Genomic DNA, 26,960 nt, shown 5'->3' on the forward strand with positions numbered 1-26,960 from the left:
TATTGAACTATTAGCAATGTAACAATGAGTGTGATTAAAAAAACCCTATATAATAGATCTTGCTTCGTACATGACTGTATAAGTGGGACTTACAGTGGAAAAAAGGCAAATAAACAACGGGGTGAAAGAAACCCAAGCCTTTTCAAAGGTCCTAATGTAAGTGGTATAACTATTTATTTAAAAAAATATGGATAGATGTTAAGAAAAACATTCAAATTATATACTGTCAGTGTACAGATTAATTTTAAATTCAAATTAATAGAGAATATAGCCTAAAATCAACATCTGCGTAACATAACCTAGGAGGCCTTGTTATAAAATAAAAATAATTTACCTACTAGCTGGTGGCTAAAATTACCTGTTGATATGTATTAACCACCATTTGAACAGTGCTATTGAAAGTGAATTTACGCCAAAGCAATATAGTATTCTAATATAACATAATTCACTTACCCGAGATGCTACATTTAAATTGAAAAATAATGTACAGTGGTTGAAGGACTTTTGATTGTGTATACAAACCATTTAGAATAGTTTTTATGAATAAGCTCTTTAAATTAATATGTAGGTATATTGTAGCCAGGTATTTATTTAGAATGCATTTTTTTAAATTATAATTCTTTGTGTTCTTGATATAACATGTTCCTTTTTTTTATAAATGTTCCTGTTATATTTTTTTGGTATAGGTGCTAAATTATATATTAAATTTATATACTGTATATTTTATTTATTAAATTTAGTGGAATTTAGTCAGTTAATAAAAACAAAAGTTGTAATGTATTAATATTGCTAAATAAATAAATATATGATGAAATAAGTCAGTGTATATTTACAACTCTTTTAAAATAAATTGAGTTCATTATTTATTCATTAATATTTTATTTACAAAAATGTACCTTTACAATTATTAGGTGACGTTGAATATAATACATCTTGAGTTTAATTGTCTACGAAACAGTGACAACTTGCAAAACTTTGCTTATGACATTAAAACTTAAATTCAGAAAATCTAAAGAAAAAACACTATTGGACACAGGAAACGTTTCAGCTTAATGTACCTATTCTCTGGTTTCAGCTATAAAAAGTTATGGGATAGATAACACTGATCAAAGGGTGCAACAGTAGTGTTCATCTTCACTTTCCATTGAAGTTATTCCTGATAAAATACTTTTAATTTTCGTGATTCGGTTTCTGTCAATTGCGGTAAAACCACTACTAGTTTATTACGAAAGTTTTTAATGTTTATTAAAATGATATCACACTGAACTGTTGTAAACATATCAATTTCAAATGATTTTATTAAAAACGATTAATAAATCACTAACACAATCACACCATAAACTATTTAATTCGCATTTGTCACGAAGAAACAATTACTGTTTACATCAAATCAAAGGTTGAACTGGTGATATTTGTAGCTGGAAATCTTTTTTGTAGAACAGTTATAGGGAAGATTTATTTTAGCAGCTTATATTTTTCTTCGGTCTATGCAATAAAAAGAACCATGTAATGAAACAATTTTATAATAACAACTTAGAAAAAGAATATCTAAAACCGGCATCTGATATAACCTAAAGGGTAAAATCTGCTAAAAATATGCCCAAATATTAACTGAACTCTATAATTTGTAACAAAATAGTAATTCTTGCCATAAGAAGCTGTGTATTTCTCAATCTGTCGGATCACATGCGCCCCTAACGACGATTTTCGAACTTCATTTAGATCTCAAAAACTGGGCCCATATTTTTTGTGTTCGATTCGCCTCCTCCTTCTAGCCTCTATAGTCTAAACATACCTAATTAAAATAAATGAGAGCATATTTATTATATCGATCGTCTGTTAAATTCAAATAACTATTTGTAATAAAGTAATCCTATTAAAATTTGCGATATAGGCCATAAATTAACTTTTTTGTTAAATGTTTAACTTGACGAAATGTCGTGATAAATAACTGGGGAGTATTTGAATTTTTCTCTTATGAGGGCCTAAATTGAGCTATTTTAAATATTTTTTGAACCTGTAAACATTGTGGTAAGATGAATAAAGCTAGATTTATAAACTCGGCAGTTGAAGTTCAAAATGTTCAACACTATGAAATGAATGCGCGCATTTATAAAGTCAGTTGGTTGAAAAGTTGGCAGTTAGTGTTACATTCAAGGGAGTTCAGAGATGGTCAATATTTCTGTAATGTTCTTCAATTATCGGAAACGAAACGAAACGAACAGAATGGAAAAAATTCCACCGAAATAAAATCATACAATGCAAGCTAGGCGCGCCCACTAGGCCGAACGGAATCCGGAAATTAACCCATTGAAAAATGACCCTTATTGTTATTCCATTATTTCTGTTTATGTAATGTTTATATTTTGCGCAATGTTGGATTATTATGTTTGAACTTGAAAAATATCAAAAGTATTTTTAAATCGAAAGAGAAACGTTCGAAGTCTTCACAATTCCAAACATAACCTACAACTGAAACTGACAGTTTATAAATGCAAACATGTTGAACGTCAACTGCCGCGAATATTCAATTACAACTGAACCTCAACTGAACGCCAAGTCCTGACTTTATAAATCCAGCTAACTTAATGGTTACCTTTAAAATTACGGAACAGTTGCTCTCATTTAGTACAAAAACAAGCGTTGTACGAAAATTTAATAGTAACATTCTTAAATATACTTTCTAGACCTCGGGTTTACTCCCAACAAAAATTGTGAAAAACTATGTCGAAGTGTTTGCATTATCTAATTGAATGGTAAAGTTAGTCGATTTAATAAAACATCCTATTTCATTTTAACAATAACTCCTACAACGTAAATAGCGTTTTTTAGTTAAGGTATGATATTTAATTAGTAAAAGGAAAAATAAGATAATAATTTTCAAGTAAGAACGGTGATTCATATGCCCGAGAATTATGCACGAAAGGACTAATTAACAGACCTTAATATACTTCCTCTTTAAGCTGCAAGGAATAAAAATAGAGAAATAAAGTGAGAGCATCAGGGAAATTACGCTCCCGATGAAACCATTTATCTGAATTATCGGAACTGCTCTATGAGTTCCATTTCCGACATAGTGTCCCACTCTAAACGCCTCTAATTAAAAATTAATGAATGCTTATAAATTAATTAGATTTTAGAATACCAGCGAAATTCTAGAAAACGTGTAAAATTTAATATCGGAGATAAAGTGGTCTAGAAAAAATATCGGAATAATATCACTGAATCAGGGATTCTTAATAATTCTATTGCTATACCAATAGCCAATTAGTAATGGACTGTAAAATATTTCTATTCTAAAGACTGTAAAATATGTTTGTATTGAAAAAGGATAGTAAAAGCATCGGGGCAAATGCGATCCTAATGAAACCATTTACCTGAGTTCTATTGCAACTGATCTACGAGTTTCATTTTCCACAACGTGCCTTACTCCACGTTACTCTAATTAAAAGTTACCGAACGCATATATAGATTAGTTAGATCCCGCTACAGTCCTTTGTTATATTGAAATAATTATTGGTGAAATTCTGAAAATGCTAGAATTATACTCAGTCGACAATATTATTTACTAAATATAGTTCTGTCTAAAAATAGACAATGTGGCTCTAGAATATTATTAAGTCTTAACAAACCGGAAGTACAAATGACTACTTAGTGATTAGTTAGACAAATCAGTGTTAATAACTTACCCTCAATAATTTATTTTTTAAATAAGAACGATAAATCGTGTATTAAAAAATTATACACAAGAAAATTGATTAATAAATTTTAATAGGTATATTTTTTCTTTTTACTGCATTGATAGAAGGAAAAGTAGTAAAAGCATCATAAAAATTGAGATCCTGATGAATACATTAAGTAAAAATATTGATCCATCTATAGGACTTAAAATTTTCGATATCATGCTTTAGTGTAAACGTACCTAATTAAAAATTAATGGAAACGTATTTAATATATCGATCGTTCTTTTAATTAAAATAACTATCTATAATATCTAAAAACCGTTTGAGATTTGCATAACCTTATATTATGATCAGTAAATCCTATTAAAATTCGCGGTATAAGCCATAGATTTACTTTTTATGTGAAATGTTTAAGTTTAAGTCAATGAAATATGTTTAGCCGTGATAAATATCTTTGCAGTACAGGCAGTCCTCGATTTACGTCGTTTCGTGTTACGTCGTTTCGAGTTAGGTCGAACAAATTTTTGTCACTATTCCTCAAATTTACGTCCCACTGTTTCGAGTTACGTCATTTTTTGAAAAGAACGATCCAAATTTTAAAAGAAGTTTGGACATAAACAATAAAATTTTAGCAACATACAAACAGGGTTGACAGATCCTCATAATGAAAAAGCGGGACAGTGTTGATCATTACTTAATTAGCAACTATTACGACTTTTGACGATACCCACAATAAAAGTTCCAACCAAAAAAAAATAAATATATACTTTCTAAATATGTCTACTTTACTCTCTGGTATTTCTGTAGTTGCCATATTAGTATATGTATTATATTTACTATTATATGGATAGTTAAAAATACTTTTTTGATTAAATAATGAAAAAGCGGGACTGTAAAAATACTCGCACTGATTTGTTTTTCATACAAAAAAATATACTTTTTTTATATTTCTGTTTTTTTCGTTTTTTTTTTGTTTCTTGTATTATTATAAGTTTAATTACGTTACAATACACTCTTTCTCATACCTCAATTATTTAAAAATATAATAATATTAATATATACAAATGCATATATCTTTGTTTTATCGTATTTTCATCTTACAAAAGTACCTAACTTCTCCATTTTCTATAGGATCTTATGACAAAATAAGATTCGACTTAAGTCGTTTCGACTTAAGGCGCTATTTTGAAGAACCTAACCTGCCGTAAGTACGAGGACTGCCTGTATTTGAATTTTTCTATCATGAGAGCCTAAACTGGGCAATTTTAGATGTTCTTTAAGGTTGTAAACTTTGTGGTGAGATAAGTAACTGAATCGTTTAAGGTAATATATACATGGTGAGTTCAATAATTGTAAATATTTTCATAGCCAGGGTATCTAGATAAAAGAAAGACATTTTATCTTTACCATTTTTCAAATACGTACAAAAATAACCGAGTTATTTTACTTTGAAAATTAAAAAAATATATTTTTTGCTCATATTTTGAGAACCACTAGGTTTCTTGTACGTTTTCTATTCTGTAAATTTATTTTACTGCCTATGTTGTCATACTATCAAGATATTATGTTATTTTTAATTAAAAATAAGGTACATATGAATAAATTTAATTTTTAAAACTATTTTTACGCAAAAAACAGTTGGTGTCACTTTGTACAAAAACAATAATATTATACGATAATTTAATAGTTACATTCTTAAATACAGTTTCTAGACCTCGAGTTTACTCCCGTCAAAAATTGCAAAAAAATATGTGAAATTGTTTGCATTATCTAATATTAATGCTAAAGTTATGCGATTTAATAAAATAGTTTATTTCATTAAACAATAACTCCTACTACTGTTAACAACGTTATTCAAATTAGTTAAGCTATTTAGTTAAAGGAAAAATAAGATAATAATTTTCAAGTAAGAACGGTTATTCATATGCCCGAGAATTATGCACGAAAGAACTAATTAATAGACCTCAATATACTTCCTCTTTAAGCTGCAAGGAATAAAAATAAAGAAAATAAGTGAGATCATCAGCGAAATTACGCTCCCGATGCAACCATTTATCTGAATTATCGGAACTGCTCTATGAGTTCCATTTCCGACAGAGTGCCCCGCTCTAAACGCCTCTAATTAAAAACTAATGAATGCATATAAATTAATTAGATTCTAGGAATACCGGTAAAATTCTAGAAAACGGGTAAAATTTAATATCGGAGATAAAGTGATCTAGAAAACAATATATCGGAGTAATAATCAACCAAATCAGGGATTCTTAATAATTCTATTATTTTACTTTAAAGAGCCAATTAGTAATAAACTAAAAAATATTTGTGTTCTAGGCTGCATTGAAAAAGGATAGTAAAATCACCGGAGCATATGCAATCCTAATGAAACCATTTACCTGAGTTATATTTTCCACAACGTGTCTTACTCCACGCTACTCTAATTAAAAGTTACCGAACGCATATATAAATTAGTTAGATCTCGCTACAGTCCTTTGTTATATTGAAATAATTATTGGTGACATTCTGAAAATGCTAGAATTATACTCAGTCGACAATATTACTTACTAAATATAGTTCTGTCTAAAAATAGACAATGTGGCTTTAGAAAATTAAAGTCTTAACAAACCGGAAGTAGTAATTAGTTAGACAAATCAGTGTTAATAACTTACCCTCAATAATTTATTTTTTAAATAAGAACGATGCATCCTGTATTAAAAGATTATACTCAAGAAAATTGATTAATAAATTTTTATATAGTTTTTCTCTTTACTGCATTGATAGAAGGAAAAGTAGTAAAAGCATCATAAAAATTGAGATCTTAATGAAACCATTAACTAAAAATATTGGACCTGCTGTAGGACTTAAAATTTTTGATATCATGCTTTAGTGTAAACGTACCTAATTAAAAATTAATGGAAACGTATTTAATATATCGATCGTTCCTTAAATTAAAATAACTATCGGTAATATCTAAAAACCATTTGAGATTTGCATAACCTTGTGATCAGTAAATCCTATAAAAATTCGCGGTATAAGCCATAAATTTACTTTTTATGTGAAATGTTGGAGTTAATGAAATATGTGTAGCCGTGATAAATATTTTTGGAGTATTTGAATTTTTCATGAAAGCCTAGGGTGGGCAGTTTTAAATGCTCTTTAAGGTTAACTTTGTGGTGAGATAATTAACTGAATCGTTTAAGGTAATATATACAGGGTGAGTTCAATAATTGTAAATATTGTACAATATACGACAAAGTGTGAAGAAAAAAATCGTGATCAAGAAAACAAAATCCGAGTAAAAACCATCAACCGAATCAGGGATTCTTAATAATTCTATTATTATACTCTAACGAGCCAATTAGTAATAAACTAAAAAATATTTCTGTTCTAGGCTGCATTGAAAAAGGATAGTAAAAACACCGGAGCAAATGCAATCGTAGTGAAACCATTTACCTGAGTTATATTGCAACTGATCTACGAGTTTCATTTTCCACAACATGCCTTACTCCACGCGACTCTAATTAAAAGTTACCGAACGCATATATAAATTAGTTAGATCTCGTTACAGTCCTTTGTTATATTGAAATAATTAGCGGCGAAATTCTGAAAATACTAGAATTATACTCAATCGACGAGATTATTTACTAAATATAGATCTGTCTAAAAATAGACAGTGTTGTTCTACAAAATTAAGAACAGTCTTAACGCACGGTACGTAGTCATTAATATCTTAGCACTTTTAAGCAGGAAAGAACAAATTAATAGACCTAATATACTTTCTCTTTAAGCTGCAAGGAATAAAAATAGAGAAATAAAGTGGGAGCATCATGGAAATTACGCTCCCGATGAAACCATTTATCTGAATTATCGGAACTACTCTATGAGTTCCATTTCCCATAGAGTGTCTCGCTCTAAACGCCTCTAATTAAAAATTAATGAATGCATATAAATTAATTAGATTCTGGAAATACCGGTGAAATTATAGAAAACGGATAAAATTTAATATCGGGGATAAAGTGTTCTAGTAAACAATATTGGAGTAGTGATCATCAACCGAATCAGGAATTCTTAATAATTCTGTTATAATAAATAATACTCTAACGAGCCAATTAGTAATGGACTGAAAAATATTTCTATTCTACGCTGCATTGAAAAAGGATAGTTAAAATATTGGAGCAAATGCGTTTCTAATGAAACAATTTACCTTTTAACGAGTTATTTTGCAACTGATCTACGAGTTTCATCTTCCACAACGTGCCTTACTCCACGCGACTCTAATTAAAAGTTACCGAACTCATATATAAAATTAGTTAGATCCTGTTACAGTCTTTTGTTTTATTGAAATAATGATGGGCGAAATCCTGAAAATGCTAGAATTATACTCAGTCGACAACATTATTTACTAAATATAGTTCTGTCTAGAAATCGACAATGTGGCTCTACAAAATTTAAGTCTTAACAAACTCGAAGTATTATTAGTTAGACAAATCAGTATTAATAAGTGACCCTCAATAATTTATTTTTTAAATCAGAACGAGGAATCGTGTATTAAAAAATTACACTCTAGAACTAATTAATAAATTTTAATATATTTTCTGCATTGATAGAAGGATAAGAATTAAAAGCATCAGAAAAATTGAGATCCTGGTGAAACCATTAACTAAAAATATGGGACCTGCTGTTGGACTTAAAATTACTAATAGTGTGCTTTGATCTGAACATACCAAATTAAAATTTAATGAAAACCTATTTAATGTTTCGATCGTCTGTTAAATTGAAATAACTATCTGTAATTTCTAAAAACTCTTTGGAACTTTAATAATCTTATAATCAATAAATCCTAATAAAATTTGCGATATAAACGATAGATTATTTTTTCTGTAAAATGTTTAACTCGATGAAATGTCGATAAATAACTTGGGAGTATTTGAATTTTTCTATCATAAAGGCTTAAAAATTGTGGTGAGATGGATAACTGACTCGTTTGAGGTAATATATATATATATATATATATATATATATATATATATATATATATATATATATATATATATATATATATATATATATATATAATACACCAAATATATACACATATGTTAAAATGATATTTACAAAAAAAATACATATTATATCGTGTTTCTCTTTGAGACAGCCGAGTGTTTGCATTATCTAATTGTAATGTTGAAGTTGTTGTGCGATTTAATAAAAACAGCTTATTTCATTTAGCAATACTCCTTCAACTCCAAATAGCGTTTTTTAAATTAGTTAAGCTATTTAATTAAAGGAAAAATAAGATAATAATTTTCAAGTAAGAACGGTAATCCAGGTGCCCCAGAATTATGCACGAAAGAACTAATTAATAGACATTAATATACTTCCTCTTTAAGCAGCAAGGAATAAAAATAGAGAAAAAAATGAGAGCATCAGGGAAATTACGCTCCCGATGAAACCATTTATCTGAATTATCGGAACTGCTCTATGAGTTCCATTTCCGACAGAGTGTCCCGCTCTAAACGCCTCTAATTAAAAACTAATGAATGCATATAAATTAATTAGATTCTAGAAATACCGGTGAAATTCTAGAAACCGGATAAAATTTAATATCGGAGATAAAGTGTTCTAGACAACAATATCGGGGTAATATCACCGAATCAGTGAACTTTAATGCTTCTGTTATTCTCTAACGAGCCAATTAGTAATAGACTGTAAAATATTACTTTTCCAGGCTGCATTTAAAAAGGATAGTAAAAACATCAGAACAAATGCGCTCCTAATGGAACCATTTTATCAACTTGAGTTATTGCAACTGATCTTTGAGTTTCATTTTCCACAAGGTGCTAATTCTCCACGCGATTCTAATTAAAAGTTAGTGAACGCATATATTAAGGGAAATTAAAACAACTTTGGGTGCACGTCATCAATGGCACCATGCGTCGTCTTATGGAGATTGCTGGTAGTCGTATTATGATGTGCAACCAAAGTTATTTTAATTTCCCTATAGTTAGTTAGTCTGTGTTAGTGTTCATTCTGTTACAATCCTTTTTTAGAGGCTAGGTTGTAGTATGTAGTTATGCTATTTTTTTCCATGTTGTTTTCTGCAAAAAAATACTTAAGTATAATAACAATAATGCCTTTATTTCCAAAAAAAAAAGTAAAATAAAATACAGTTAATTATTAATACATTAAAATAGTAAGAAATCATAGAAATTAAATAATTACACCATCAGAATATATATATACATAAAAATAATCAAAACCCAATTTTGGAGTGGAGCGAAATTCAGAAGCATAATGCTTCTGCTCTTCCATTTAACTCCGAATGCATCCGAATGAAGTACAAAAAAAATAGTAAAATAGTAAAAGGTGAAAAAGATTAAAATATGTCATATGAAAAAAGAACAATAAAAATATAATAATAATAATTACGTGCTTATTTTGAAGTAACAAAAGCCGAAACTCTGACCAGGAACTACCGCAAGAAATTGCACGAACGAGTTATAGCCGAATTTCCTTACTTATCCAACCGCACTGAACAAAATATAGCTGACCAACGTAGAAGTATTACACTAAATAATCTTATCCCCGCTACCGAAATTGAAAGAATCAAACAAGAAGTACAAGGATCAATCAATGTAACTAACACCAATGAGACAACAACACAAAATACACATGTAGTCACCACTGTTGAAAGTCCGATATCAAACAACATAACAGAAGAAATGGAAGAAATGCCAAATATACCAACACCAACGGAAAACTATAAACAAGAACTAAGGAACAAATTTGAACAATATCTAACCGAGTATACCGGTGTAGACCCGAACACAAGACCACGAATACATAGACAAAGTACGTCAAAAAAATTAGCTATCTTAATAAACATTATGAACACAAACATTCTACCAGAGATTATCAGTGCGAACACAACGCTGACAGATATAAATACAATAGTTTATAGTGCGGCACTAGCTATTATAAACACAAACAACCCTAAATATAAAATATGCTACAGAAACAAAAAACCTGATAATTCACCGCCAGAATGGCAAACACGATTACAAAAGAAAATCGACTCTACACGTTCAGATATTGCTAGAGTAATAGCGTATAAATCAGGAAACCCTGGCAGGAAATTGAAAAAAGAAATTGAAAATATTAAACAAAAATATAAACAACACGCACAATATAATACAGAAAATAAAAATCTTGATCAAATGTTGGATACCGCAAAACAAAAGCTAAAAGCTTTATCAAAACGAATAAGGAGATACAAAGAAGCCCATCATAGAAAACAATAAAATAAACAATTCAGTTCAAACGAAAAACGCTTCTACGCTGAACTAGAAAACCAAAATAAGGGTATTAAGGAAATGCCAGGACAAAATAAATTGGAGAAATACTGGTCTGATTTATGGTCAATAGAAAGAACGTTTAATAAAAGCGCTGAATGGTTAGAAACTGAACTTAATCGTACAGCTAATATACAAAATATGCAATTGCAAATTGAGTTAAATGATGTTCGCAAAGTTATCAATGGCACCCACAACTGGAAGACACCTGGCCCAGACCAAATTTAAAACTTCTGGTACAAAAGGCTAACGTACACACACACTTACCTTACTGACATATTAAACAACCTTATTAAAGACACGAATGAAACTCCTAAATTTCTAACACAAGGAATAACCTATCTGAAACCAAAAGACGCAAATGACACGAAGGACCCTGCAAAATATAGACCACTCACGTACCTTCAAACAATATATAAAATATTCACGGGAATTATATCAACCAAAATTAAACAGCACTGCTACAACAATAATATCATAACTGAAAACCAAAACTCACAGGGCTGCAAAGAGCAATTAATAATTGACAGTGTCATACTTGGCCAAGCAAAGCAAAAAATAGATTACAAAAAGGCTTATGACAGTATACCCCATGATTGGTTAATCCATGTACTTAATATATACAAAATGAACCCAACCATAATAACATTCATGGAAGCACTTATGTCAAAGTGGTCAACAAAGCTACAAATTCAGACAAGTAATAATATACATACATCCAGCGACATCCCAATTAAATGTGGCATATTCCAAGGTGACACGTTAAGCCCACTGTGGTTTTGCTTGGCTCTGAATCCTCTTTCAAACGTCCTGAATGACTCAATATACGGATTTAATTTAAAATATAACAACGAAACTATAAAATGCTCTCATTCAATGTATATGGACGATATTAAATTGTACGCCTCTAACAAAAACAACTAAAAGCCCTGATCAAAACTACCGACAGAATTACCAGAGACATCAACATGGAGTTTGGGTTTGACAAATGTAAGGGCATAAGCATAAACCGTGGTAAAAGAGTGATGGAAAATTTTGAACTAGACGGTGGTGGCATTATAGCAGCAATGAAGGAAGAGGATATATATAAGTACTTGGGTATTGAACAAAATAAAATAATACAGCAAGGAACAGCCAAAGAAAGAATAAAACAAACATTCAAGAATAGAATAGATCTCACCGCAAGAACATACTTAAACAGTCACAACCTAACTAAAGCAATAAACACATTTGCTATCCCAGTACTTACATATTCATTCGGTATCATTCACTGGTCCCAAACAGACCTTGAAAACCTGCAAAGATTAGTAAGAACAACACTAACAAAACACCGTAAACACCACCCAAAATCATGTACTGCGAGAACAATACTACCCCGAGCACTAGGAGGTAAAGGGCTCAAAGATATCAAAAATATGCACAATAAACAGATACATAATTTAAGACAATACTTCTATATTAAAGCGCAGAGTTCACAGATCCACCAAGCTATAGTACAAGCAGACACAGATATCACACCACTGAAATTAAAACAACAAAATTACCACCTTGAACAAAAAGATAACCTCCATAAGCTTAACATCATGGAAACAAAAAGCTCTTCATGGACGTCATCCTAATGAAACCAGTCAGGAGTACGTTGACTTTGAAGCGTCAAACGCATGGCTGAAAGTGGGAGACCTCTTCCCGGAGACTGAAGCTTTTATGGTCGCTATTCAAGATCAAGTTGTAAATACACTTAACTACAGAAAACACATCATAAAGGATCGCACAGTTCTAACAGATAAGTGTAGAAGATGTGGAGAAACTGCCGAAAGTATGCAACATATCACGGATGCGTGTAGCATGATAGCACAAACAGATTATAAACAGAGACACGATAATGTAGGTAAAATAATTCACAAGATACTGATACAGAAGTACAACCTAAAAGCAGATAAAACACCTTACTACAACTACATACCCGAACCAGTCCTAGAAAACGAAACACATAGAATCTATTGGGATAGGAGTGTAATAACAGATAAACACATTGAACACAACAGACCGGACATAATACTGACGGATAAATTAAAAAAAAATACGTTCCTTATAGATATAGCTATTCCAAACAATAACAATTTGCAAGCAACATACCGAAATAAAATCGAAAAATACATGGATCTGGCTAACGAAATAAAGGAACAGTGGAGACAAGAAAAAATTACCATAGTACCAGTTATTATACCCACCACAGGAGTGATTCCAAAAAATCTCATAGAAGCAATAAAAATACTATACCTCCCATCAAAAATATATATAAACCTGCAGAAAGCGACCATACTTAGTACGTGTAACATAGTTAGGAAATTTTTAGGCTAAAAACACAAACTGACAGATTTATGCCGTAAAAAGCCGATTTGTTGGTCATTACCGACTAACGCAGTGACAGTCGTGAAAAGAAAGAAATAATAAGCAAAACAAATCAATAAAAAAAAACAGTGAAAAAAAAAACTCAACTTCAAAGAAAAAAAAAGTTTCAGTTAGATAAAGAAAAAAAAAAGACCTACTGATTTTTATAAAGCCATCTATATGTATAGGGAAATTGGAACAATTTCCGTTGCACGTCATCAATGACACCATGCGTCGTCTTATGGAGTTTGCTGATGGTCGTATTATGATGTGCAACGGAAGTTATTTTAATTTCCCTATACGTAAATAAATAATTCACTTGGATGACTAAATAGCAGTAGGTAAACTATTGTCCTACATCTAAAATAAAAAAAGTATTATTCCAGTATATCAGAAATGAACAAAATGGAAAATATATAAACATATTCTGAATTGACTATAGAAATGTTGACGACACGGCTTCGCAAAGAAATAGAGGCCGGCTTCCTTCGAACAAAAATAAAAAAATTGCGTTGTTTTGTTTACTAGAGCTACATCGCCAGATGACATCTAAACAACAGGGCATATTTTAAACCATTCGGTAGACAACGTTTAAAGGCATGTATTGTTATATCCTAGCTTCAGGAAACTACAAGGCAGGTGTGGTACCCGCAAATTTTTATTCGATAGTTTTCGATGAATTATTGGACTATCTATCTAATAATTCGAATGAATTGCAACTGTCGAATGTTTCGATAGTTTTCATTTGATAATTCTTACTATTACTAAAAATTGATTGTGTGGCTCTACAAAGATTAAAAAATTATATAAATTAATCGCAAAACAATTTCCGATGCACGTGATCAACTTTGGGTGACTAGCGATGGAGACAGCGCTGTCAGATTGCGATGAATTTATGAGATGAATCTTAATCAAAAATTGGGAAACAATATATTTATTATATCATTTTTTAAGAATTTTTACGTTTTATATTTTAAGCAGCAGCTACTCGTTGTAAATCGAAATAAGTAGAAATAACTTTGAAAGTGGTACAATGTGGCCTACCAATTAAACTTACTTCTCTGACTTCAGTCAAGAGTAATAAAGCACCTTTATTATCACGTTCTTCTTCCAAAACAGTGTATCGGTAAGCTACAAGCTCTTTGCTTCGACTGACTTTAAATACTTCGGCATATTTTTAATACACAATTATATAATATAATATATACCTGGTGCGTCTCCAAAGTGGCTCACTCCTATAACTTTTTTATTTTTTCAGATAAAACAACGAGATTTCGTATGTTTGTATATGACATAAATTTGGATTGAGTGACATATTCAATTGTTTTCCTACAACACAAATTGGCACCCTCGGTATTTTGTTACTTTATTCGATAGAAAATGACACTATGAATATCGTATGTCAACTTTTGACATTTTTGCATATGGTTTATTTGAAATTGTAACATGCGGTTCATAACGACAATTTAACTCGAAATACCATACAAGGTATCAAATTATTCGTAAAAAAAATGCTTTTTTCCAAATATGCTAATGAACCACCGTCGTTCCATTTGAAAAAATTGAGATATGATTAAAAATACGATTTGGGCATCTTTTAACCGGCCAGGATAAGACACTAAAAACATTAGATGGTCAAATCTATTTTTCCAAAGCTCCTTGCTTAAAAATTAGTGTTTTAGCACAGCCATGAAACTCTATATGAAAATTTAAAATACAATTTATTTTTGAGCGAATATGTCAAAAGTTGGCATATGATATGTCATTCAATTCAGAATGTCATTTTCTATCGAATAAAGCAAAAAAATACCGAGGATGCTATTTAAAAATCAAAAGTTGTAGTTATTTCCGGTGAAACAGCAAGTGACCGAAAACAATTGAATACCTCAATCAATCCTAATTTATGTCATATACCAAATCTCGTTTTTTTATCTGAAAAAATAAAAAAGTTATAGGGGTGAGCCACTTTTGAGACGCACCCGGTATAATAAATAAAAATACAATTTAAAAAAAACAGTGAAAATCGGCAAAAAACGAGAATTACTCCCAAAAATTCAACAACACGATATTATACAAAATAATGACTGGCATTATAATAATTTTGTCAAATAATAAACGAGAACTTTGCTGATCACGGCGCAATGTGACCAACATGGCGATAAGAAAAATCGCTTTAAACTAATTTTTGCAGCTTTAATAAAATCTGTTACACTCATTTGCTGTATAAAGCAAAATGAAGAGCTGCTCGGTATCTTAAATTATACAAAAATTAAAACATGTTTGCCAAAATTTCATTTAGTCATGTTTATAGGCTTAGTATCAATTTCGATATGATTGATGACGTGCATCGGAAATTGTTTCGCGCGCGATTACCGTAGTCATTAGTAATACCAGCCTAATTTATAACTTAAGCTGATTCTACACGATGCGTCCGACGTTGGTTCCAACGTTAGAACCAACATTCGGCACAGTTTTCGACTATGTTATACAATACACATAATTGGCAAGTATGTCTCCCATACAATATGTATCCAACGTTGGAAGGTGTTTGCCACATAGCCATCGTGCGGGACCGGCTTTATCATCGGTGATTTGTTTTTTAAATAAGAACGGCGAATCCTATATTAAAATATTATGCTCAAAAGTACTAATTAATAGATTTTATTATATTTTCTCTTTTTGCTGTACAGGGTGGGTCAAATTCAACGCTTTTAAAGGGAAACACCCTGTCCTATACGAGATAGACGAAAACTAATATCAGCGTCTGGAGCTCAATTTTTATCAAAAACATGATGGTAAAAACCGCACATCGATAACTGTTACCGTTTATGAATTACGGGGTGCTTTGCAAAAATGTGCATTTTTAACAAATCGCTGTAACTTCGTTATGGAAAATTTTATATTTCTGTGAAAACATTTCCAAAGCACTTTTTTACATAGAATTTAATGGTTTAAGTATAATTTTTTTTAAATTAATAATTAATGAGTTTTCAACAGAAAAATTGATTTTTTATTTGGGACACCCTGTATATTTTTAATTAAGTGAGAAGAACTTAAAATTACCTTTCCAAAAATATAGCACACTTGATATTTTGTTATAGTCCTCTTCAAAATACAGAATTATCATAAGTTCGCCACTTTTTACTAGTAGGCTTTGGACCCCTACTGATGATCTGTCGCTAATGGAACTCGAAAACATATTTTTCCAGCAAGACGAGGCACCGCCTCAGAACGCTGAAGTTATCAGCAATTTTTTGTAGCCAATTTCGAGAATAATTGAATAGCTAACCAAGATCCCAGCCGATGGCTGTCAAGGCCGCCGGACTTAGTGCATGTTATCCTTAGATTTTTATCTTAAAGAGGTGGTTCTTATTCTAAAACTGTCCGAATAATCTAGACAAGAATTAGAAGTACTTAGCGGTTATGCGAGAGTATCTTTCACCCTACTGAGTTAATGAATTCCGCCAGAAATGTTCAAAAACGGTCCCGTCTGTCCATATAACAGAAGACGGTCGATATGTCGAACACCTGTAGCAAAATCCTATGTTATGGTTTGCTATTAATTTTTATTGTTATTAGATATAGTTTAAATATGTTGATGTTGTTAACTATAGTTTAAATTGTTATAAAATTCAAATATAATTTTCGTTTTAATTGCTGATCACAGCTAGATTTTTTTTGCATTACAGCCGGCGTCGTTCAAAGCCTACTTATTCAAAGTGGGCGAATTTTTAAAAACTCTATAACTCGAAGAGGAATCAAGCAAAATAGCAAGTATGCTATATTTTTGGAAATGTAATTTTAAATTCTTTTTAATTAATTAAAAATATACAGGGTCTCCCATATAAAAAATCAAATCTTCTGTTGATAATTATTAAATTATTAAGTTTTAAAAAATTATACTTAAGCCATTAAATACTACGTAAAAATGTGCTTTGGAAATGTTTTCACAAAAATACAAAATTTTCCATAGAAAATAAGTTAAACCGATTTTTTAAAAACGAAAAACACCCCGTAACTCCGAAATGGTAGCAGATATCGATGTGCGGTTTTCACCGTCATATTTTTGATAAAATTTGAGCTCCAGACACCGATATTAGTTTCGTCTCCTATAGAAAGGGGTGTTTTCCTTTAAAAGCGTCCAATTTGACTCTGTACAGATAAAAAGAAAATAAATAAAAGTAACATTAAAATTCAGATTACTATAAAATTATTAACTTGAAATATTGGAACTGCCTCATGATTCTTATGAAAATTTTCCATTTGGTGCTTTGGTCTAAACGTACCTAATTAAAAATGAATTAAAGCATATTTAATATAACGATCGACTGTTAAATTGAAATAACTATCTGTAAATATCTACCAACCGTGTGAGATTTTACTAATCTTATCAATCAATAAATTCTATTAAAATTCGCGATATAAACCATAGATTACCTTCTTGTGTAGAACGCTTATAATATATTTATTTGTATTAAAATAAATAGTTCGTTTACTGCAAAAGTTTACTTCTAATTTAACTGAAATGTTACGCCTGTACTCGAACAATGGCTGGTTAATGGAAACTTTTAATGAATTTAAATTTTGTTTAAAAATGTAATAATGTAAAATAAAAAGATATTATGTTTCATATTCAGTGGCTAAAGCAAAACAAAAATTTATTTGCTGTTTTAAATGCACACTCAGATGCATAAAAAACGCAACGGAACATTTTTTCGTCAAGTTTAAAGTGTTATATTTAGCCTTTTTTAAGATTTTGTAGCAAATTATATATACAGGGTGGCGCACCTCATTCGCCTCGGTTGATTATACGAAAACGGAAAGATGTAGAAACAAAATATTTTATGGGTATATGTGGTGAGACAATGTGCACAATTTAAAATTATTCTGAAATATACAGAGCGTTTCAGAACTAAGATCCATACCAAAGTTATATTTTTTCTTATGGAACACCCGGTATTCTATTTCATTTTTGGATTCTTGGACATAAAATAAGAAATTTATTATAAGGATTTAATATGTTTAAAAGCTTTAGTTTTTGAGATATTTAAAGATATTTAAATAGGCATGCTATAATAAAAATGTTTGTCAACACCCTGTACATTACTTTTTAGAGTTAATTCTTGTGCTGCCTTTGAAGCCAGTGAAATAAACTTTACTAAAAAAAATTATTGCTTCCCTAAATGTATACAGGGGATCAAATATTGCTGGTCTATTTTAAATATTTATTTTACATAAGTACTTTTATTTATGTTATTTTAAATACAACACTATGTATTTTTTTGAATAAGTCGAAGCAGATTTAAATGCTTTTTCAAACTATATTAGGGTTTTCTATACCTATCTGGCTGAGATTTTAAATAAAAAGCGATTTTTCAATAAAATTGTAATCAAGATGGCTGGTGTTGCCATGGCAATTTTCTAGTGACACTTAGTAGCTATTTTCAAAATCGACATTAGTTTATGAATTTTATTTAAATTTATAACAGGTTATTTTTATTTAATTTACCTACAATAAAGTTAATAAGTAAGTAGGTATTTATTATTTTATCAAGAAAAATGAAGCAGTATCTGCTGGCGGAAGGAATGGATATGTTACTAGTTATTTTATTTTGTGAGGACAATTGCTTGGTTGACCTGAAGGGTTTATGGTCAGAGATATTTAAATAGGAATTTTCTTGACAAGAATTCCTTTGAAATACTACTTTTCCTATTTCGCAGAACTGATAGTGTGGTATGTGAAAAATCTATTAGGCAGAAACCTGTCGTTGGAAGTAAAGGAAATAAATTAGCCTTAATTGGTTCTTTTATAGAAAATCCAATATATCTTCAAGTCATCGTAATATAAATCAAAGAACTACTTTTTATTTTTCTTGATAAAATAATAAATACTTCTTGATAAAATAATAAATACTTACATGTCGTTTTTGAAAATAGCTACTACCTGTCACTAGCAAATTGCCATGGCGACACCAGCCATCTTGATTGCCATTTTATTGAAAAATCGCTTTTTATTCAAAATCTAAGCCAGATAGGCATAGGAAACCCTAATATAGTTTGAAGGAGCATTTAAATCGGCTTCGACCTATTTTAAAAAATACATAGTGTTGTATTTGAAATAACAAAGTTTTGATGTAAAATAGATATTTAAAATAGACCAGCAATTTTTGATGCCCCTGTATACATTTAAGGAAGCAATACAATTTTTTAGTAAAGTTTGTTTCTCTGGCTTCAAAGTCAGCACAAGAATTAACTCTGAAAAGTAATGTACAGGGTGTTGACAAACTTTTTTATTATATCATACATATTTAAATATCTTTGAATATCTCAAAAACCAAAGCATTTAAACATATTAAACTCTTATAATAAATGTCTTATTTTATGCCCAAGAATCCAAAAATGTAATAAAATACGAGGTGGGGTGTTCCATAAGAAAAACTATAACTTTGGTATGGTTCTGATATACCCTGTACATATGAAAATAATTTTAAATTATGCATATTGCCTTTCTACATATACCCATAAAAAATGTTGTTTCTACATCTTTCCATTTTCGTATGATCAACCGAGGCGAATGAGGTGCGCCACCCTGTATATAAATTTATCAACATATGAATTCATAAACAAAATTTTTATAAACTTTAGTATTTGGCGTAATATACAGATCTAATAGAAGAGATGTTTTTAACTCTAACTTTAAAACAATCTGTGCAAGAATTTCGTTAGTAACTTTTTCTAAAACATTATTTTTCCTTCACAACCATGCTTCCCGAATATTTTGTTTTTTTGACTCATATCAACACATGCCTTGGTTAATTTTTAACAGCGAATTGAACTTGCCACCAACAATTTGCAATTTTTTCAACTATCATTATATTATGACGTTGTTTTTGAATATCACGAGGTAATTTTGGTGACTCTTGTCGTAATGTCATATCGACACTGATTGGAACTCTATATTAAAATTTAAAAAACATTAAAAAGTAACGATACAGCCTTGATTTATTATATATTAATACAAATTAGTAACAGTAATAGTATAATAATAATTTGTGTATCACTAAGTGTACAAACAAACAAAAAACGTGTAAAATATATTCTAATACATTGTATTGCCTCCCGGGGCTGCTATAACTGCCTTTAGATGTCGGCTCATACTGTTAATTAGGCTACAAATATATTGTGTTATGTTTTCTCACTCTTCTTCAAGGACCAAGCGAATATTCATAATTTCGGCCATCTTCAACAAGATCAATGGTTTTTGTACAATCTTCAACACTAAGAACCATATTCAATCGTACCATAACAATAATCACCAAAGCGTCCTCGTCATTATAAGGAGTAACATAAAAAATAACGATAATAATAATTGATAAAATTGAAAAATGTTAGTGGCAAGTTAATTTTGCTCTCTATTTTGCTCTTAAAAATTGGCATAAAGCATGTTTTGACATGTGTCAAAATACAAAATATTAAGGAGACATGGTTCTCACTCAAAAACACGGTTGGAAAAAATCATGATTTTTTTAAAAAAATCAAAAAAATAAGATATTTTTGATTTAAATCGGATTTTTTTTATTTTAATTCAAAACAATATTTACATATATCGGATTTCCAAATGACTAGGACTTATTTCCAATTAAAGTCCTATCCTAAATGGCTAAATCTATACCCCGATACCAATAACATTAATAATTCTACGGGGCGTGTCATTTTTCCACATCGGTCACCAATATATTCCGCAAAAAAAGTCGTTGGCTTCAAATCAAAAGGATTTTTTTTCAAACGTCTCAAAAGTATTAATTTTTGTCATTTTAACGCCTAGACATAAAAGTAAAGCACTGTTACACCTAAGCACAAAAGTACAAAAATATATTATTAGACTGATATTGAGTGTCAAATTCAACGAGTGTTTAAATTGTTGCTCGATTACTGTTTACATTATTTACAATGTTTGAAATTGATTAAAAAATTAATTGTAATGTTTAAAAAAATAGTATGTTCTGTTTGGGGTAAAAATGTACTTTTTATGCCTCCATGTAACGTCGGAATAGCTTTACGGTACAGCATCGTCAAAAAAGTATAATTTTTTTCTCCTAATAAAACAATACACTACATTATTGTTCGGAAATAGTCTTTAAGTCGAGAATGAAATTAATATGTATTATCAAATGTCAAAGCATAAAGTACAGACTGCAGATCAAAATGTCGGTAGGAATTTGGAAACGGTTGTAGTTTAAAAAAAAATATAAAACAACATATTTTCTGACGATTGTAGATTCTCGGGAATGAAGATATATTTTCTATATAAGCAGAACGTAGTTCTGCATCAGACTTTGCGAATGATATATATTCGAACTTTCGAACAGCGAATTTTTGTCACTTTTACAGTTATTTTTTGATTTATTATAAAGTTTCAATAAAATATTTTTTTTGATTTAAATCACATGATTAAAATTAAAAAAATCACTTGATTTAAATCATGCCAACCCTGCTCAAAAATAATGTCTTTTGTTCATGTAATTATTGCACAGGGTTTTTTAAGATAGGGTAAAAAACAACCCTTCCATTAACTTTGTTTAATAATAAGTTAAATACTAAAGCTTAAAATAAACTCAGTTTAGGAATTAAAGATGATATATGAAAATAGGGCTAAAAATAAAAAAAAACTGTGTGTGCACTATGTGCGCATATTTGAAGTGAAACTTCTTACTAACAGCTATTAAAATGAAGGATTTGAAGGATGTATGAATATTTTTTATGAATGCTTTTTATAAACTTCAAAAAAATTAGAGTTAATATAAGTAAGTAGTCATTCCGGCACTTTGGCTAGACAGTCACTTCCGGTCTAGACACCGAATTCCAGGAACCCAATCAGCTAAGAACATGTAAAATAGGCTAATAAACAAGAATAAACAGGTTTGAATCGCTTTGAACCGCTTTAAAACAGAAATAAACGGGTTTGAACAAAAACTGTACAAGTCTGTTGTTTTACTCTAAAAAGCCGTTCAAACCATTTCAAAAGCGGTTCAAAGCGATTCAAACCTGTTTATTCTTGTTTATTAGTACATGTTCTTAGCTGATTGTGTTAGCCTCGAATTCGGTGTCTGGACCGGAAGTGACTGTCTAGCCAAAGTGCCGGAATGACTACTAATTTAAAGATTACAGTTGAGGGTTGGAACCTTTGGTGTTACACAGCAAAATTTTTATTTTGCTGTGTAAGTAAAAGTAAAATTGTTTTAGTGTATTGTGGCGATTTAGTGTTTTTAAGTAAAAGTAAAAGTGTTTTGGTGTATTGTGGTGATTTAGTGTAGTGTTTTTACACTAAATCACCACAATACCCCAAAACACTTTTACTATTACACTGGACACGTTTAGCTAACCTTGTTAGCATCATCAGCAGATGATTATAAACTAAAGTACAATCTACAAGTTGAGCGTTTATATACTCGCTCAGTGGGCACCGAGTGGGCGTGGCAAAATCTAGCCAACCGAGTCAGAGCCCACTGAGCGTAACGGTTAGATTTCCGCCACTAGAGTAGTAGGAACAAAGAACTTGAAGGAATTGGACCGTTGTCTCTGTTCATACTATCTTAACATTTATTAATTCTGATGCTTTCATATGCATCTAATTGCCTGTAATTTGAGACTTGTTTAATTAATTTTAAATTATTAAGATCTATACAATGTTCTTTATCAACAATATGTTCGGCAACGCAAGATTTATCCGGTTTACCATATCTTATCTGAGCTAAATGTTCTTTAAATCTAGTTAATATTGATTTTCTAGTTTGCCCAACATATTTCTGATTACAATCTTTACAAGAAATTTCATAAATACCCGACCTTTCCAGTGGAGGTGTTTTATCCTTTGGATTACCTAATAATTGTTGTAATTTATTATTAGCACTATACACAAGTTTATAATTTACATTCTTCAAAATTCCTTTTAGACCACGGGATAACTCTCTATCAAACGGCATCGAAAAATATTTAGACGTGTCTTTCTCCACTTGAAAAGTCGAATTTTCAGAAATCATTAACCTATACCTACGTTTTCTAATTAATTTATCAACTAGTGAAGGAGAATATCCATTACACTCAGCTACATTCCTAATGTAATCTCTTTCTATTTCATATCTTTCTTTGGAAAGTGGGAAACTAAGTTATCTATGAACTAGGAAATTTAAACTAGCCATTTTATGTTCAACACTATGATGTGATTCATTAGGAATATATCTGCGTGTGGTCGTATTTTTCCTATAGATATTAAATTCCAGGCAATTATTAATATTTCTAATAACTCATACATCTAGAAATGGTAATCTGTCGTTGTTCTCAATTTCATGCGTAAATTTAATGGAGGAAAACGATTATTTAACTTAGAAATAAAATTATCTATAGTGTCTGAATGTGTGTCAAAAACAGCAAAAATATCATCCACATACCTAAACCATACTCTTGGAAAATACCCAAACTGATTCTTAGCCTCCACTTCAAACCTGCTCATGAATAAATTAGCCAAAAATGGAGACAATGGATTACCCATTTCTGTACCTTCCCGCTGTTCAAAAAAGTTGTTATTAAATTGAAAACAATTTTGTTTCATACATAACGATGTAAGCTCAATATATTCACTCACAGTTTTGTTGTCGAGACCATTTGCGTTCAGTAATTCCTTCAAGTAGCCTAAAGTATGTGGAATTGGAACACTTGGGAACAACGAAGATACATCAAAGGAGACCAATATTTCACCTTCATGCAATGTTATATCTTTAATTTTGTTAATGAATTCAATATTATTTTTAACTGAGAAAGAAGGTTCATGATCAGGTAAATTTTCGAACTCCTTTGATAACCATCTTGCCAAATTATAAGTCGGAGGACCTACAGCCGAAACAATTGGGCGCATAGACTTGTCCAGCCTATGAATTTTTGGCAAAGCATACAATTTTGGTAATGAGGGATTGGATACTTGCAATTTCCTCTTTAAAGAAAGATCAATAAGGGTTTTACATTCTTTTAGTTTTTTTAACGTCTGCTACCATCTTAGACAAAGGATTCTTTTTCAAATTTATGTAGGGGCCATTATCGATTAAGTTGTTAACCTTATCGTAATGGTCTTTTTTATCTAATATAACAACCTTATTTCCCTTATCAGCTTTTAGGTAGAAACAATCTTTGTTACGCAAACTCTTGACAATATTATGCTTCTTGTTAGATTTTAATGATTTACTTGAAACGATATTTTTTGATAACTGATTTCTACAAGCCTCTCTTGCAAATACTTTAGAAGCCTCGGGCAAGTGCTGAATAGCAGTTTCAACACCAACGACGATTTCCTCCAAAGCGCTACCAGAGTTGGGCAATGCAAACTTTAAACCTTTGTTTAATAAACTGAGCTCTTGTTTATCAAAAGTCTGCGAAGAAAGATTCTCTACTATGTTTATGTCTCTTTGGAAAACATGTTTGTTTTTAGAGCTTTTTAATTTTTTAAACTTACTATTCAAAATGGACATTTTTTTAACAAATTTTGAATTGATAACCACAAACATATTTCTCTGAAAGAGACACCAACATTCATACTCTACATTAGTTAGCTTATAAGTAAGTTTTTTGTAAAGTCCATAGGCTTCAATTTCAAGCATACTTCGTTTACTATACAGAAATTTGATTTCTAAATCAAGCCATTTTTGTTTTGTAATTTTCTCTACCTTATCACTAACGTTACTTTTCGGAATATCAACTTTAATAAAACTAGGATAAACTGAATTGGCTTTGCATGATTTAAAAAACCAAATATCTGCTCCTAATAACCTAATCTTAGTACTAAACTTACAATAAAGATTCAGTTCCGTTGTCCGTGAAGCCATCGAAGATTACAGTTGAGGATTGGAACCTTTGGTGTTACACAGCAAAATAAAAACACTAATCACCACAATACACCAAAACACTTTTACTTTTACACTGGACGCGCCTTTCGCTAACCATGTTAGCATCATCAGCAGATGATTATAAACTAAAGTACAATCTACAAGTTGAACGTCTACAAGTTGAGTATATAAACGCTCAACTTGTAGATTGTACTTTAGTTTGTAATCATCTGCTGATGATGCTAACAAGGTTAGCTAAACGTGTCCACTGTAAAAGTAAAAGTGTTTTGGTGTATTGTGGTGATTTAGTGTTAAAACACTACACTAAATCACCACAATACACCAAAACACTTTTACTTTTACTTAGTTTAAAAACACTAAATCACCACAACCACATGGTTAGCGAAACGCGCGTCCAGTGTAAAAGTAAAAGTGTTTTGGTGTATTGTGGTGATTTAGTGTTTTTATTTTGCTACTAATTTAAAACTGTATACTATTTCTAATTTTATAATTATATATTATAATATTTTTTTAACTTTTATTAAAAAACGATAATTCTATCAGTCGACCGGATAACCTGGCAGCTGTGGCCATTAAACCAAAATACTACTACATCTATATCTCTGACTACTACTAACTGTAACTAACTCTGTATTGTGGTGAATTAGTATTTCAATTTGCTGTTGTTACATCAAAGGCTTCAACCAACTATATTTAACACTAACAATGTAGTTTCATTTTTAAATAAGACAAAATATTTTTTGTTACAGGTACAGTGTTCAAACGACAAAGTCAGCACCAGACGTCATAGTGACGCACTGACAAATGTTGAACAATTCCGATTGGGAACCGTACAAAAGAAGACACCCGCGACAATTTCTGAGAACGGAAAGCCACACAGTCGAAACGTCCGTCGATGATTCGAACGAAGGGACTCAAATTTATCTTCACACGTGATAACTTTGTTAATTCTATCATATTTTATCTTGATCATATTTTACCCCAATTTGTTGACAATCTTTAATTGAATATTAAGGAAATATTGTAATACAAAAACATGCAGTCCATTGTTGTATTACGATTTGTTTTTTTGCTGACTGACATACTATAAAGAAAAAAAATCTTTTATAATGTGTAGTCAGCAGATTGTAACTATTTATAAAATAATTTTTATCGATTTCTATTAATTCAGGATCGATTAAATAATATACTTGTTCAAACGTGACCAAGTACACTCTAATTGTTATTAATATAAGTTCTAAAAAATATTTCCTATTGTATTTTAAATTAAAATATGACTAATCTGTTAGTATTATTCATTACGAGGAAAAGACACTTTGGCTTTTTAAATCTGTATTGTTTTTATTATATGAACGACAAGGGCAGGATACTCTTTGTATGTCTGTTTTCTTCATTCTTGAATAAACTTTGTAAAAAATGAACTGCAGTTTTTATTGTTATGTTCAGTTGATTGCCTAATCTCTTCCGATGATATTAATTTTTTTGACAGGTAGTTTGTATACTTAGTACTTAATAGTTACTTAGTATCATATGAGTTTCAAATAAAAATATTTTCAACAAGAATTAGGAATATTTCGACAGATTACATCTAGAAACTTGAAAGAAGAAACAATTTACCTTTGAATTGAAATGCCAGAAACGTA

The 26,960-nt window shown here is 30.4% G+C and overlaps 1 protein-coding gene across 1 annotated transcript in view; it reads left to right on the top strand.

Moving 5' to 3' along the window:
• Positions 1 to 26,701, top strand: part of LOC115888901 — a 137,025-nt gene extending 110,324 nt beyond the window's left edge. The window contains exon 8 of the mRNA XM_030908784.1: positions 26,067 to 26,701. Within this exon, the coding sequence (XP_030764644.1) occupies positions 26,067 to 26,118 (52 nt within the window). The 3' untranslated portion in view covers positions 26,119 to 26,701. The remainder of the gene's footprint in view (positions 1 to 26,066) is intronic.
• The last annotated feature ends 259 nt before the right edge of the window (positions 26,702 to 26,960 follow it).

Source organism: Sitophilus oryzae, unplaced genomic scaffold, assembly GCF_002938485.1.
Source record: "Sitophilus oryzae breed Bouriz unplaced genomic scaffold, Soryzae_2.0 scaffold_809_pilon_pilon, whole genome shotgun sequence".
NCBI classification, from domain to species: Eukaryota; Metazoa; Arthropoda; class Insecta; order Coleoptera; family Curculionidae; genus Sitophilus; species Sitophilus oryzae.